Raw genomic sequence first — 17,289 nt, 5'->3', positions numbered from 1 at the left:
GAAAATAACTTTGCCCAGTTTATTAACTAGGCATGGAATTATTCAGGGTCATTTCATACCAAACAATAAAATCTCATTTGCCAACCACACCCCTGCTGCATTTAATAAAACACAAAGTCTCCCCATCCCACCTGCATTATATTACAAGCAAATGCTAAATATTTCCACCTTCATATTACTAGTGTTTATTACTTGTGCTTCACAAATTTCTTACGAAAACACAAATCTCAGGTTTCAAAGGGTGTTCACAGAACATGACCCACGAAGACCTATATTACATTTTTGCAGCTTTGGACAGTGCCTGGCACAACACCACCTCAGCCTCCAGGCACAGCTTTAATGCAAATATTAGCACCATCAGTCCTTCCTCAGATGCAAGTAGTAAGAAAAGGTTTTTCTAATGGAGGCCTGGGTTGAGCTTTGACCCAGGAATGCAGAAAGCTCAAAACCTTATTTCTGTGATCTATTGTCATGGTTTTTTCCTGTGTCATCACTGGATACCAGGTGTGCCTTTACAGGTGACACCTGAACGGCTCTCACTTACTGAAATGTTTCGCACCCCTATATTAAGGTAAGAAGGCAATATGAAAAGTGCAAGAATTATCTTTAGCTTAACTTAGCTTTTCACCTATAGACAGGTCAAGCTGCTCTCAGGACAACTCCTGTCTTCTGCTCCCTCCACCTCACTTCATGCCACACTTCATGCAGCCTCCACTAGATTTTGGCCTCTACTCAAAATCTTAGTGTGGCTTAAGAAAGAAGGAGAACCAAGAAGGATTAAGGAAGGAAAACAGATGTGTTGAGATCAATCCCTCAAAATGCCACAGAAAAATCACTGGAAGAGTCAAGACGTTCAGGCTAGGTTTTTAAAAATGTTCAATTTCAAATGCTTTCAGCAAACCTAAAATTTGCAAAAGACAAAAAAAAAATAATCTATTTATCCTTACAGTATTGAGGAATTCACCACTGTCCACCTGTGAAAACAGACAGAACTGCAACAATGATTCATTTTCTATTTGTAAATGTATTATCTTACCTTTTATGTAGTTACCTTACCTTAAAAAAAGAAGTTGCTCATTAATAATCACTTGGACTTAGAACTATCACAGTGGAAATGACTACTTACTGCAACTCCAAGTTAGAGTTAAATGCAAGTGAATACAAAAAAAAAAAAAAGAAAGGAAATTTATTATGTCCAAATATGTTTACATACAAATATTTCAAGACTGGCCTCCTGGTCAAGTGGAAATACGTAAATAAATGCCATTCAATAATTGTGTTCTATAGTGAAAAACAACAATTTTATTCCTTTCTGAAAACGTCCAATCCAGGGTCAAACAAGAGTGATACTTGTATCTGGGTATATAATTATGCCTTTATGAATGACATACTAATAATCTTTCCCCCTCTCCCCATGTGTTGTGTAAGATCAAGAAAACCCATTAGCAAGCCATGCTAATATAGTATCAGGAATCTATAAAAACTAAAATTACAGAAATCAATCCAAACAAGTAAGCTTCAGTCATTGTCAAACAGTCTAACATACTAAATAACTATAAAAGCTACCATTTTAAGCTAAACTTTATCAGTGTTTCATACCAGTTCAGAAGTATAGTATTAACATAACTAATTGTTATTTTCTTCTACGATGAACTGACTCTAACCAGTCTAGCTCACCCTTTCTGGTTTCTGGCACATGGAAATCACCAAGCTCTACATTCTTCTGCAGTTATTCAATGTAAAATGACTTATTAGAACGGCCTGCCTTAACCATATTTCCAGCCCTCTGGAGGTTATACTTCTGCTTCTAGAGGCAGAATCTAAGGAGTTTAAGAAGTTAGTGTCCAAAATAATCAAAAGGAAATTTCAGCATGAAGTGACCAAATGATGAAGGTGACTAGGAAGCTTGTTAGCTCCGTAATATTTTTATATTCTTTCAAACATTTCTGCAGTTTTTGTTCTTAATAGCACTTGACGCAGGAACACCAAAGGGAAGATACAGAGACTATATATAGTACGTATCACAGGATAAAATGAAACCTAACAGATCAGCAAATTTAGTCTCCTAAACATGTTTTTGTCCTAGCTGACAGGAAAAATTCATGACCTGTTGGATTTTTCCTTACCCAGCTTCACATCCTAAAAGACAGGCTGACTAAGGAGACATATTCCAAAATAAATCAATGACTTTTACTAGTTTGGCCCATGAGTTTACTCTGAAGGACAATATACTCCAATTTCTGCTGAACTGGAATGCAGCTAGGAATGCAGTAATCACTGTATTTAGGAAATCCCAAACAAAGTCAAAGTGAACAATCCAGGCTTCCAAATAACTGTGATAGGAGAGGGAAGAAAAACAGAGTACTGAAAGACATCTGCTTGAATTATTCTCCAAAACCAGGCCCGACTCTACATCACTGCATAAGAATTTGTTTACGGTCAGGAGTACCAATCACAAGTCGTGCACCCCTTGCAAATTAATATTCTTCCTTGCTGGAAAAAGAACAACATTATGGTTTTCTTAGAATCACTGTCCTCCTTCTCAATAAAGACAGGTCTGCTGGTAAACTTCATCATGTTAATACACAATGACTACATAAAATTATGTTTGTACAGTTTCTAGACCAAAAGGGAACCAGATATGTAGGCACTACCATGATACAACAATAATATTTCACAGCATCCCAATGGCGGTTGCAGTGCACGCAGGAATTGGAAGCTTATCTCCAACCTAATCTCTAACATGACAGTAGTTACAAACACCAGAGTCTCACATACACGGCTGCTTCCACTGCTGCTGGTGAATCTCTGGTACAAAGTTTGCTAGTTTAGGCAAAGCTCCCACTTCCCAATGCACTTTGAGCAAAACCTATTATTTCAAAGCAGCCTCCTGAAAAAGTCACTTGCCAAGGACCATATCACCTTTCCTACATTTTCCGATTGCTGTCAAATATTTACAGCTAGTACTATCTCCTTTCCTAACAACAAATCCCCGGCTTTGCAAGCCAGAACGCTGCCATGTTGTCGTCTATCAATTCCTGTGTGCAGCAAGCCTCTTCAGCATGAAGTTTCTTGAGTGCTCTCCAGATTGATAGGAACTCCAGCTTGTTTATGCTTAAAGAGATTTGACAGCTTCTAACAGCCACTTAAACTTTGATGTCCCATGGAAGCCCCCCAGCCTATTTTTGAAGCATCTGTTTCTAAAATTTCTGGAGTTGTTAGTGCCAAGAAGAAGCGAGGCCTTATTAACATCAGATTGGCTCTCTACCACACTAGAATTTGCCAAGTGCTTTCCAACAAAGCTACAAGATAACTTCATGGACTTTCATGCTTCTGAGATACCCTTGAAGCCTCCAACTGTGGCCATGAGATTTCTACTGTCCTAGAAATCTTTATCCTTTCCCACAATTAACTACAAGCACCTTCTCTATTTATATTTGGTCTGAGATGGATGAAATTTTACGATAGCTTTATCTATAGGGATTCTTGATACTATTATCCTTGTAATTTAAAGATGAGTGCTACTAACACAAGACTGATGTGATCAAGACCATCATCAGTGGGGTGAGCAAGACCAGTACCTGCATATAGTACAGCATAACTTTAGCCCTATTTTTATTCATGCTTTATTCATGTAGACCTAGAAAATGAAGCTTTTTTCCTGAATCACTTTCCAGCATCAGTTTCCTGGGACAGGATGAGGTACACAGGCCATGCAGTTCAGAAGCAACACAAAATTATTGCCCCAGTTAGGGATTTGGGATTAGGCCCTACACCTGCAATATGCGTTTAATCTGTATCCTCGGGCAATTTACTCAGCACTTTGTACCCCAGCTATCCCTCTTCAGAACAGAATATGTCACTCCTTTTCCTCTCCTTTGCCTGTTCTGAGCTCAGACAGTAAGCTTATGAAAGCTGGGGACTATCCTTAAAGCAACTAACCTTGTTAATTGGCTGATAATCAGGGAAAAGTCCTTATAGCACATCATCATTTTTTAATGGTTTGCAAACAAGGACGGAGGTGAATCCATTTCCAAACTACTTGCTGCTTTATCAGAAAATGAGGAAAAACCCTATGCAGTTTGTAACTTACACCGACAAGTGTCCAAGTCAAGTGAACCCATGTATCATGTATCACCAACAACAGCCCTCACCCACATCAAAATCCCTTGCAGTCCCCGCAGCTCTCCCCTTCCTCCCCAGCACAGCCTGCCAGTCCTCCATCCTCTCTGCAATGCTCCCCAGTTCTTCCCATGCTCCCTATCCCTGTTCCCCTTCAGAGCTCTACCTCTAGAAAGCACTCATATGTCGTCAGCACCTCCTCTCCCCACTCCACCTGAAAATAACCCATCTCCCTCCCATGTCTCCTACTTGCATGGCTTTGACCCACAGTTGGGAGAAAGGCAACATGAGCTGTAGCTGCTTCCACGTATATGTTTGCTGCCCGGCCAGCCAACATGAGGATGCTTGACAGATACCCCCTTCACTGTTGGCAGATCAAACAAATGGCATGGGGTGCTGCACAAGGCTGCGTGTTGCACAAACCTGATTTAGAAGGCACTTAGTAAATTAAAAATCCTTCTCCCCTAGAACTCAGAACATGTTACAGCTGACATTGGTAAGAGCAAGGCATTCAGACCAAGCACATTTCACTGGATTTGTGACCATATCAAACATGACCGGGAGAGAGTCATTCGTTTTTAAGGACAACGCTCCATCCATCCCAAATGTTAAGCTGAGGTTTCTTCTTAAATGAAAGGGCTCGGATCATGCAATGTCTCCTTTTTCATCACTGTTGTCACAATAAAATTATCACTTTCAGGAGATCACCTTTGTCAACTGGTCACATTAAGCGTTCCTTAAAAGTTTTGTTCTCTCCCTCTGACCACTACTCCCCCCTAGATTCCACCACTACTTCACCCAGTTTTCCATGTGTCTTGAGAAGGAACATTCTTCCTGAAGAGCAAAACTGTAGGTCTTCAGAAATTGCAGAAATATTAGGAACAGGTTTTTTAAATTATTATTTTATCCTGTCTCTAATCCTTTGATTATGCTAGGCTTAAGGCCACTTGGTATCTGACAAGGTTGGGGGGGGGGGGGGGGGGGGTTGGCGTTCCTTTATTTGAGGGTTTGTTTGGGGTTTTGGTTGGGGTTTTTTTGAAATGTTATTTCTCCAAACAAAATGTACCAGCATATGTGGAGATTACACTTCGGGTGAGAGTCTCCAAGTTATTCTGCTGAATTACACACCTCATGAAAAGTAGCATCGTACAGAGCAGCACTGTAAACCCTGAAGATCACCATCAGGCAGTATTGTAACATGAGGCTTTTCTTCATGCATCACTGCTAATGGCAAAATTAAGTCACACATAGCAGAAACAGCCATTCATGTTGTAAAGTTAAAGTTAACTGGCCTCATGTGACAAGCTGTTCATGAAAAAGCCAAAATCTAAGTTATTAGGAAAAAAAGAAATAATATTCAATGTGATAAAATTATCTTCTCTATCAGTTAGCTTAGTTCCTTCACATCATCCATTCTGACTGAATTATTAACATTTCCTAAAAAGAGAACTATTAGCAATCCCAAAATTTATATTCTGCACTCATTCTAAACAAATACGGGTAATTATATTTAGGGAATATTTAAATCCAGGTGTTAGATGAAAAAATCAAAATGTAATTATTTTGTGCCACCTGTTCCCTGTACATTTAAGAGGAATTTTATAAATAGTTTGAAGGCACAACTCTGTGGTTCTACTTTGAACTCCTGTGTGATGCCACTAGCTATTTTCTTAAAAATCCAGATCAGAATAACTATGTAATATTAACCAATAGGCAATTGTTCATGTTTTTTAGCAGAGTTTTTAAATTCTTGTGTAAATATTTGTCATTTTAACTGTAAGGTGCTAAAAAGATTTACTAGCCAAAGTTTACAAAAGTAGCCAAAGCCTTTATCTCTGAGAGATGACTGTAAATACAGATAGTAAATACAGACTGTAAATGCAAATAGTTGCTGCAGTCAAAGCACTCACTCTCCTGTAGAAAATAAACAGTTGGAAGCTTTCAATATTGCTACAATTCAAGTAACCCATCAGGATTTGAAGCCATTTGAAACAGGAATCGGATCCACCGCAGAATGAGGGGGGGGAAAGGGGGAGGGACAGTGGATGGGAGTGAGGTGTCTTACATGACATCTCTTAGGCACACTAAAAATATTTTAATTAGATATATAAGAGATTAATTTGACAATGAAATGTACCATTGATTAAAACTTAAACCTTTGACTCTTTTCAGCAATATACTTAAACGAGAGACAAACCTTCTGCATGCTGTAACACAAGAAAGACAGACTCCTCGGAGATGATGTACTTGTGCAGACACACCATGTTGGGCACACAGCGGGGAATGATGGTCGTTCTGCTCCTGCTGTACTCACTACTTTTCCTTAGACCCTGACAGAGAACAAAAAGGTCAGTTGTACCCTCAGTTGCCTTTGGAGCATGCTGTGCTCTGTGTTTATCAACCAAACTAATCTATCCGAGTTACTCTGGGCTTCAGAGAAACCACTCATCTGCTGCTCTATGCCCCTCGGTCCCCCGAGGCTGTGCTGATGGCATCTGGCGCATTTCCAGAGAACAGAAGATGGCACAAAGCTGCCATTAAAATCAATTACATGGGTCAATGTTTTTATTAGAATCTCTCTCAAACTAAGTCATCAGGATGACACTCAGTTATTTCCCTGTGACCTTTTTTTAAAATTTTATTTTTGTGTGTGACCAAAAGACACTATTAAAAAAATTCAGTTCAAGTTCTAAAGACAAAAGAATGCCTTAGCCTTACAGGTAATCCTCACATTTCCATTGTACTCTACTAAAGACAACAACCACCACAACAAAAAGGAAAGGAAGGGATTAGTCTCCTTGAGAGGTAATGATTTTTGGGAGGTAGCACAGAGATGAAGTTGCTAGAAGTGAAAAAATTGATGTGGGAGGGAGAAAGGGAGAGGAGATAGAGGAAAAAAAAATTATGTCAATAGTGTGACCTATTACAATATTGATAAACATAAGAAGTTAAATGGGAAATTCAATGTTACCCTATCTGCCACTAGATAAAGTGAAGTTCTAATATACAATATTCACAAATAATCCTTCCTGAGAACAAACATGTTTTCTGTACCCTGCACATACTTAAGACAAACAATTTCAAAGGCCAGATGCACAAAGTTAAGGCAGGGTTGTGAGCCAGACCTGAAGCAAAGTTACAAAATGTTACCAACTAATTAGAGCTCCATCTTTGGGACACAGTTTTTCAACCCTTCCTCCCATCAGCAGTCGAATTCATGTCAAGGGGAGCCTGAAATAATGGCCACAATAACAATACTCATACTAAACTAATTCTCAGCATCACAGATGCTCCGAGTATATTGGGATCTTGATCTGAGCACTTCTGAAACACAGAAGAGTAATGTAAAAAAATTTATTCTGACCAATTAACTATTCATTAATTCAATCATTTCATAACATTAAATTCAGTTTTCACAGCCTATTGATGTAAAACACAGGAAAGCAATTTTGAGTAAGACCAGTCATCTATTTCATCCAGAATCCACTTTGGCCAGTATCATATTCTTCAGCTAAGGGAAGACCAAACACAAAGTGTTGTGCATGTACTTGGCCTAAGGAGAATTTTCACTTTCATCAGCAGCCTGCGCATGTCCTAAGCAACCAGGGCTTTACAGATGTTTTAAGCAGCACATTGAAACTGTGATTCTTTACCAAAGCCTGCTAAGGTGTTGACCTCAATAACCTGTGGCAACTCCAGTGAGTAAACCAGCACACCTGAGCACTACAGATGTTACAGAGAAAGGAAGGGAAAGCAATTGAAAGAATTCCAGTGCACGTAATAGAAATACATGTATTAAGATAACAATATATCACAGAGATGACTTTATACATTAGATGCAAATTGATCTTTATGTAGTGGTGTAATTTAGGAGGCCGAACTGTTTTGAGGAGTAATAGAAGACTTTACTCACCTTCAGTATAAAAGTTTGCTGTGTTCTAGTGTCCATTACAAGCAAAACCTAAGCAAAAAGTATTCAGAGAAATATTTAAGATTCAGATGAGTAACTTAACAAAACACAGTTCTTAAATCTAACGTTGAATATTCTTACAAAGGAAGCGATATAAGTAATGATTTTAAAAAAATTAAAGCCCTGCAGCATATATTTGATAAGAAAAGAAATATGATCAACGATATAGATCTCTAGAGAACTACCAGAATGTCACCTGATTCCCAATCAGCTAACTTAACAAATGAATTCTAACCTGCTAACAGAAATAACCAGTACTTTATAATTACAGCAATAATCTGGCAGAACCCAATTTACAGAAATGCAATAGTAGCAACACAATGAAGCACAAAAAGTAACCTTCACATAGCATTACTTTCCTATGTCATTTCACTTAAATCCTCACTGTACCTACCTTCCTGGTACAACGCTTTTCTCCATCATGCTTTCAATACATCAAATGTGTTGCCTACAAGGGGGTTACCAGAGGGGGTTTTTGTGTTGGGTTTTTTTTGCAGTGTGGCTACATACCTGCTTTCCAGGAAGCTAAACTAAAAGCTGGCCACATACATGCCCAGTCCACAAAAAACATTTTATCAACTTTACAGTCACTACTGCATCGTTCCTCCACTGCCATTTTTGTTTTGCAGCACTCATAAGCCACAACAGAAATGGCTGCAAGGAAGTCCCTTTTTGCTACTGTAAACTAGTATTAAGGTAACAACAAAACCCAGAGGGTTTATACAGGGAGAAAACAGTGGATGAGTTCACCACCGAGAGAACACCTACAGCTGCAGGGAGCATCTCTGTTAGGAGTGCATCACCTCTCCTGAAAGCACTTTAAACACAGCACAGCAGTGAGAGAAGTACTAAATAATGACTACCCTCTTAGCAAGCTCCACTTATTTATGTGTTGAAAACAAAACAGACAAAAATAGACATGTGTGTATATATTCGGGAAACTGCATCTTTAGGGAGCTGGAACCCTCTGCATCTCCCATCTTCAAATCACCCTGCTCAGGAATTAATTGTTTTCAAAATCCAAGAACACACATACTTGAAAAGCACCAGCTGCAAGACAGCCACACGAGCAGTACAAGCACAAGCCCAACCCTCCTCCAGGAACAAGAACAAGAGTGTGCACTCACTGTTTATTTACAGTAGACATTGTAAACTTCCAGTACAAGTATTCACATAGTTATACCAAAATATTTAGGCTGTAAAATCAAACACCTAAAGGGCTGCAAATGCCAGCACTGGGGTTACCAAACTTTTGAGTTCAATAGACAAGATGCAGCAACTCCAAGTCAATAGCCTAGATGCAGCGAAGACCAAGTCAGCTTGCATCAAAAAAGACTTCTTGCAGAGGAATGACGTGTCAGGAGTAACATGGTGCTGGATTCATCAGGTGACCGGAGAAGGACAACAGAAGACAGTCTCACTCATCTCCCTGCTGTGGGGGCCAGCGATGCAGTCATGCCCTGCTATCTCTGAAAGGGTGGAGTTTACCAGGTTGACACGCTGACTTTCCCCACACCAAGGCAACGGTGGAAACAGCCGTGCCGAGCAGTGCCTGCAGTGAGGCGAGGTGGAGATGTGCAAAAGGCCCAGCGGCTGGGCCAGGACAGGAGGTCTCAGGGCAGGGTCGTGCTGGCTTCCCCCAGGCAGCGGCTGCAGCAAAGCAACCTTTGCTCTTTGGGACGGCTGCATTCAAAAAACTGCCCTCCATCTCTCACCATTGCACCCCTGAGCGTCTCAAGCAAGAGGAGGAGAACTGAACTCTTTTCTAATAATTTCTCTCTTGCCAAATTTCACCAAAAGAAATGAAGTGACAGACACCTCTCCAACTCAAAGACCTCCTCTTTTACTAGGGTTGCACCCAATTTTAAAAGCTGTTCTATATATTCTGGCCAAAAAAAAAGGTCAACAGAAGTTGGTGTTACTGAGATTTTTGACAAAGGAATGACACCCAGGTTCCATGTCAAGGGCACGGTAAGGAAAGGCAAGTGTACCCAGGCGACTGAGTTTGCCAAACAACGTTTCAGGCCTTTTACCTGGGGCTTCCAGAAACAGTGGAAACCCGCTGAATAAATAACTGTAAAACTGGTTTTGTTATCCTTGCTGAACCAAAAGGTATAAAATTAAAATTAAAAACAAAGAAACAAACAAGCAATAAAGTAAACCAAAAGAACAAGAGAAAAATAAAAGCTACTTTACAAGAGGTGCCAAAAGATGATAAAAATGGTTTGGAAAAAACTACATGTTTACAGTCACTTTCCTTCTTCCCCCAAGTTTGTTTGTAACTAGACACTGTTCACATTGAGGCAATAAATACGAGAACATATGTGATTTTTTTTTAAAATGTGCCCTTTGACTGTCAATATCTCCCAAACAGGTGTTGGCTAAATGATTATAAATTGGCCTCTGGATACACCTCTTCAACTGAGCCGTACAGGACTGGCGATAATATAATTAGACCTAAAAACATCAGGCTGGTGAATGCTTTCCATCTGTTTGGCAATAATGTTTAGTTAACAATAGTCTTTAAAAGAAGCACCTTCAACTTCAGTTCTTAAAGTTATTTATAGGGCCATTCTTAACACACCAGCACTCTTGCTAACAAGAGCTTTAGCCACTTGGAAATTATTAGCCATACGGCTGTATATGAAAAGGAATGGCAGCATTTAACATCTGTATCTCTCCAGATTTACAAGCATCAACCTCATTTAAAGTCATTTCTTAATGAACAGTTCCGTGGTCTGTATTAATATTATAGTTGCATGCACAAAGATCATAAGGAGCCAAACATTTTTTTAATACCAACAGTAGGCCAATCAGTAATGAAGCTGTCAGCATAAAGGACAGAATAATAGCTTCTTTAACCCTCAAACAGGATTTGTTCATTTGTAGAGTAGAAGACACCAATTTAAAAACTGCTCATGGGTTTGCTCACCTTTATAAAGACAAAAATCTAATTTGGTACTAATTTGATACAATTGTCTTTCCAATAAAAGGCTCCTAAAGCCATCTTTTATTCCATGATAAAACAACTGCTATAACTAAAACTGTCATGAAATAATTACCTTTGATAGCATACCTTATTGCACAAATACAATTAATGTATTCCTCCCTTTCATTTTTCACACTTGCTTATCAGCACTGTATTAGCATATGGTGTAACAGAACAGATTACCGAGCCCTTGCCCTATAAGACGACATATAGAATGACTACCACTAACGCAAATAAAGCAGACAACGGGTCCCTTTAGGGCTAGCTTCATCTGTTGTTATATTACAACATCAAAATGAAAGTAGCAGCTACAGTTTTATAACTGTAATAACAACAAATAATATTTGTGTGCCTTTGAGGATAACCACCTAGATGGACTAACCAGTCTTACTAACCAGCTTCTTTCTTTTTCCTTCCCATCAAGCATCATACCTTCTCCCAGTGATTATCATCTACAGCTCCACTTAATTTAATGGAAAATTATTTCTTTGCTGATTTAATAGTGACCTTTCTGCAAGACTGTTTACCTCAAAAGAAACTCTTAAGAAGCCCAGGAAGAGCCATAAAAGTAACTTCAGATATTCACCTAGTGGTGCTCCATTTGGCCCTGATAGACTACAAGCTTTACATGGTCCACCAAACCAAAAACCTGCTTCAAGGGGAGGGAGTCTGCATGCATATTACAAAAAGGTGGTTTAACCAGATTCACTTAAATAATTAAAGGTCTACATGAATGAATAAATCACTATCAGAAAACTGACATTTCAGGAAGGGATAAGTTCAGGAAAGAGACGGTTGTAAGCACATTTGCTTGTCTTTTTATCACACGCCCAAAGCAGAGAAAGGTGAGCAGCTCTCGGATGCATTACCAGGCTGCTGCAGAAGTGCATAACACTAAGCTTGCCACTGACCCAAATGCCAACTTATTCTCCTCACCTCATGCTTTACAGCCAATTTCTAGATAGCAGTGGTATCCCAACAAGTCTTTCCTGTTTGCATTCCTTCACACTTCTCTCTCATTGCAAAAGGGAGTGCTTCAGTAATTCTTTTTCCAAGATTTCTTTTTAAAACGCAGAGTGACAAGACTCCACCTTAATGGCACGATGGGACAAAACTGGATTCCACATAGCATTCCCTATGGCATAACTCTGTTCTTCTCCAGAGCAGATCACACAGAGATGCTCGCATTAGACTAGGCTGCTCCTAGCTCACGTAAGCTGATGGAACCTGTTTCACTGATGATGACTACTGTGTAACTTGTAATATTTAATACCTCCTAACAATGAGCTGTCGGCTGTTACATTCAGCATCCTATCTCAGAGGGGAGGGAAAAGAATGCACAGCAGGGCATTCCTGGGCACTCAGCAACTAGACTGAGATACAAAAGAAGACAAGGCAAAATCCTATTTGTAATACTAATATATGAACAGAGTCAAGGTCTACTTATCATGCTGGCTTTTACGGCACTGTTGCTTATTTGTTCCTTCCCTATTTTTCTGCATTGATGACAACCTCAGCATAGCCAAAACCACTGACAGGCAAATAGCAATTGTCACAAATAAATACACAATGTAAGTGTCTTCAGCAGCACAGACATCCCTATTTTGTACAAGCACTTGAGCTCTCAGGCATGTCCCAAAAAACAAGTGAACACAGCAGCACTGCATGACAGCATCTCAGTAAAGTGGCAGATAGCAATACCCTTCCATGACGCCACATAGGATTTTCTGCTTGTGATTTTTTTTTTTCCTAAGTCAAGGGTTAATTCTGATGCTGACAGCAGCTACTTAAAAAAATTAGCTTCTTAGATTTGATTTACAGTGTATCCAACAGCTTAGTGGAAAATAAATTCAATTCAATTCAATATAGTAGGTACAATTAATTGGAGAAAAATAAAATAAAACCTGCCTGGTAAATAACCATAGTCTAGCTTTAAGAAAACAGTTAATTGTAGGATCCTTTAAATGCACAGAAATTAGCAAATGTTTCAGTATGCTAATTTTTTTTAATTAAAAGATATTTCTGCAGTAAAAGCTCTTTCATATGCACTACTGATTCTTCATCAAACGTTAAGTTTCCAACTTAACACCAGTATAGCCGGTGGCAGCCTGAAGGTTTACCATCTGCTGCCACCCAAAGTCACGGTGGCCACCTTCAGAACATATGCATCAAAGCCCTGAGATAAGAGACTGGAGGAACACTGCAGAAGTCAGCATAAGGGGAATCACAAACCCAGAGGCAGGCAACAGGCAAGTCACCAGGAAAAAAGAACGTGGTGAACCATTAGTCACCCTACTGAGCACCCAACCAAGGTCGCGAGGGACAACACTGGAAGAACTAAGGACTGCTCTAAATGTACTGCTCTGCTGCAGGTGGCTTTAACATAAATGCAGTCCTCCATCACACTGCAGACATTTGCTTCCCCAGTCCCCCTTTCTTTTCTGGTTGTTTTTTTTCCCCTCCCTTCTTCCCTACCCAGCATCTAATACTGATTTTTTTCCAGTCTCCACACCTTCAGGACATGGCACAGAACCTACCTGTGCTTTTTATTTACTTGAGCAGGTTTTAACACTGATCAAAATAAACACCTCAAAAGACATTTGCTTACAAAAACGTGGCTTTAAGTTCACTAACACAGGTTGAAAAATACCTCGTGCCTGATCAAAGGAAATGGAATAGGATCTCTCACTGCAGTACCAAATACCAGAAAAGTTTTGAAGACACACCAGAGCTAAGGGATTACTTTAAAACCAGCTCCATTTTGTTATTAAATTGCCGTTCTACACTGAAAACACATGGTGTAATAATATCACCAGTGGGCCACCTATTAATTCTGGTCCTTATCGCCTAAACAAATGCACTCTTATCATAGGATAGATTCTCTAGCAAAAGTCCTACAAACTCGAAGATGTGTCAGATGATCACCCAGGATTTTTCTCCTTGCATTTACCTCACCAGTTGGAAAATCCCGTTACGGGTAGTGACACACAACCAGGAATGAGACAAGTTGGTCACCTGATCCTAGCATGAGTACTTGGGACTGCAAGAAAACCTTAGCAGGGGCTGGCGCACGGCTGGGTGCCGCACTCAGGGCACAGTTTCGGTGATGAGGCAGAAGCAGGCGTGCAATTACCCCCACTCTCCACAGCTGTGCCGGCTGTCAAGGCTAGCAGGATTAAAAGATCTACTTAACACAGATTTATTCTTGTCACTTTTCAGATTACACCACCCAGACCCTCACTCGTCTCCCTCTGTCGTTATAAAAAGAGATTACACTTGGCTAATATGTATGAAAAATGCGATTATTGCTTATCCTTGTACCTGTGCAATATGAATTATCTTCAGTTTGCAATTATTCCTCCTTTCAAACCATTATTCTAAGGAACTTACAGCTCCTATATTCTATGAATTGCAATAATAGTATATTAAAAGACAAATGGTGCAGCTTTAAACAACGCAAGTGCTGAAAAAGGAGCATATATTCAAATTCGAGTTTTCAAATACTTTTAGTTGGTTGGTAACAGAAAGGAAAGTCCACTTTCTTAGTGCAAACTAAAACTGGCCAACAAATGACAATGGTGAAATACTAACCTAGAAAATATATCTGGCAGATTTTACTAGAGAATACAGTTTACAATATGAAATGCCACTCAGCATCACAGAGTAATTGCCTGGCACCAATTATGTACTAAAGAACTTCCTAAGAGTTGGGAAGACAAACTTAAATAATTTTGGTTTAAAATAAAATATCTCTAAATTATTTCTTTGTGGAGGTCAGAACAGACATATAGTTCAGCTGCACCTGGAATATTCAGTAATGTAATTTCTGTTTTATAAAGGGAAGGGCAAAATCTGCGTTACTTTATCCAATCTTAGGACTGTTTTACATCAGATGAAACAAAACATTCACTGAAGTCAAAAGAAATTTTCGTGAGGCAAGAAAGAAACTAGAGACTGACTAAGGGTTATAACAACAAAACGCTCAGAAAAGTTCAGACTGGTATAAATGTAAAGACTTCAGGAAAACAAGTGACAGGTGTTTGAGGGCAGGGAAGAAGGGACAGGACTCTTTCTAGCTGGAAGAGAGATCGCGTTTTAAAGTTCAGCAGCTTTCTTACTTGGGGCTTGAAGTCTGACTGTAGTTTAGGAATAATCCTGCAGCACTAGGGAAAGGAAGGTAGTGAGCCAAGAAATCAGTTTTGACAATGACTCTGTAGTTGATTTGATTTTGCAGGACTTGGCAGGTCAGTTAAACTAAAGGGTTATCAAAACATAAAAGGAGCTCTTAAAAGTTTCTTTATTTGTACTAATAGTTACTATTATTACTCAGTTTCCAATTTTTAACCATTTTTGCCACTGCTGTTTTCCTTTATGCCATGTTTGGATGAGGAAAACTTGATAGTCATTTGAATTCATTGTAACATGTTTTCAGCCAGTTTCTAAGCATCATAATGAAATGAGAATGAATGTCTATACTTGATAGTGCTGTTTATTACAGCTCCCTTTTCCCCACACCTCCTATGTTCACACAGCCACTCATTCAAATCTGTAAGATGACCTAAAGATGCTTGGCAGTGTGCACGTGAAAGCCAGGTGAGAGAAAACACCTGCTATGGTCAACTCAATTTCACAACTACAACAGTCTTTAACCTCATCTCAAAATAAAATGCTGAATATTTAAGTTTCTAACAAACACTAACAGGACATAGGTAACTATGGGTATTCATTTAATTAAAACTAATCGTAACCTGTTTGAATTCAACAATGGGCCTGCAGATTATGCATGCAAACTCTACACATATTCTATGTACTTCCACTTTTTGGCACTTTCACTTGTCAAGTAAACAAGTAGTAATCACACTTTCTAAATAATTAATAATACTGATTTAGTTCTTCTGCATATTTCTAAGATCAGTTCATCAAAACGTACTACCGTCAAAGTTACGACTTCTCGCAATAGCACGACAGCCACAAAAAATAACCTATATTTAATATTAACAGAATTGCTTCCAGTTCTTCAGAAAAGAAGTTAGCTACTTCTAGAATCCTCTTCAGAAACTCACAAAATAATTTTAGCACAGCTCTGATAAAAGTATTTTTGTAAGGTTTCAGACTGTATAATAAAGCTCAACAAACAGCGTATTGAACAACAAGCTCAAATGTACAGACATCTGTGGAAGAACTGATCACAGTCACACCAGTGCCAACACAGACAATGTGGCTTGATGGAGGACCAGGGGAGGGGATAGAAAAGACATAAAAGACAGTCATTGGTTACAGAGGCATAGTTATTACTTAATGCACTCTGCTTTCAAGATGAATCTTTTGAATGAATCTAAATAACAGAGGGTTCTAAAGAATAAGAAATTGGGTTTGAAACAGCATTGTGAAGGTATCCAGCAGCACCATAACAAAGTCATTTCTTTAGGGGCCAGTTGTAGCTTCAAAGGAAAGACTTGCCTAGGGCAGAAACTCAGCAGAGAATCTGCAACCTCGATTTTTAATTAGGCAAATTTTGAAAGCAAAAATCTTTGCTATTCCAAAAAGAAGTTTTCTACTTTAAGGTACATGAACTGGTAAAATAATTGATCATTCTTGTTTGGTGACAACAGTAGCTAAAATATTTAGATATTAGCCTGTTTTCAATGCAGTACCTCTGGTAACACTAACAAGAGCTTTGCTGCCCAACCAGCAGCACCTCAGAGTCAAAAACATTTGCAGGACAAAAGCCACCTTTATAATTAGATTAAACCTCAATTTTCAGAAACCTACTCACAGGTAGACTCTTCCTATAATAAACACATAAAATACCTGCAAACACCACCTAGTTAACGTTCGACACCATGAAATGAGCAAACACAGCAGTAGCAGAATTCAAGAAACCTGGTTTCCTCAAGCAAAGCGTAGGTCATCTTGGGTGTCCTGGTTTCAGCTGGGATAGAGTTAACTGTCCTCCTAGTAGCTGGTACAGTGCTATGTTTTGAGTTCAGCATGTGAAGAATGTTGATAACACGGATGTTTTCAGTTGGTGCTCAGTAGTGTTTAGACTAAAGTCAAGGATTTTTCAGCTTCTCATGCCCAGCCAGGGCACAAGAAGTTGGCACAGGACACAGCCAGGGCACCTGACCCAAACTGGCCAACGATGTATTCCATACCATGGGACGTCCCATCTAGTTTTAGGAACTGGGAAGTGGGGGGGCAGGGAATC

General features: G+C 39.3%; 1 protein-coding gene across 6 annotated transcripts in view; it reads right to left on the bottom strand.

Annotated features, from left to right (window-relative positions):
* The window catches only part of RPS6KC1 (ribosomal protein S6 kinase C1), a 93,595-nt gene that overhangs the window by 22,668 nt on the left and 53,638 nt on the right, over positions 1-17,289 (bottom strand). For all 6 annotated transcript variants that reach the window (XM_049833552.1, XM_049833554.1, XM_049833555.1 and 3 more), the window contains 2 exons: positions 8,036-8,083; positions 6,320-6,452 (listed from right to left, as the gene is read on the bottom strand). In XM_049833552.1, coding sequence (XP_049689509.1) covers positions 6,320-6,452; positions 8,036-8,083 — 181 coding nt within the window. The remainder of the gene's footprint in view (positions 1-6,319; positions 6,453-8,035; positions 8,084-17,289) is intronic.

Source organism: Accipiter gentilis, chromosome 30, assembly GCF_929443795.1.
Source record: "Accipiter gentilis chromosome 30, bAccGen1.1, whole genome shotgun sequence".
Classification (NCBI taxonomy): domain Eukaryota; kingdom Metazoa; phylum Chordata; class Aves; order Accipitriformes; family Accipitridae; genus Astur; species Astur gentilis.
The sequence above is the reverse complement of the archived record's forward strand: the minus strand, read 5'-3'. Positions and strand labels throughout refer to the sequence as shown.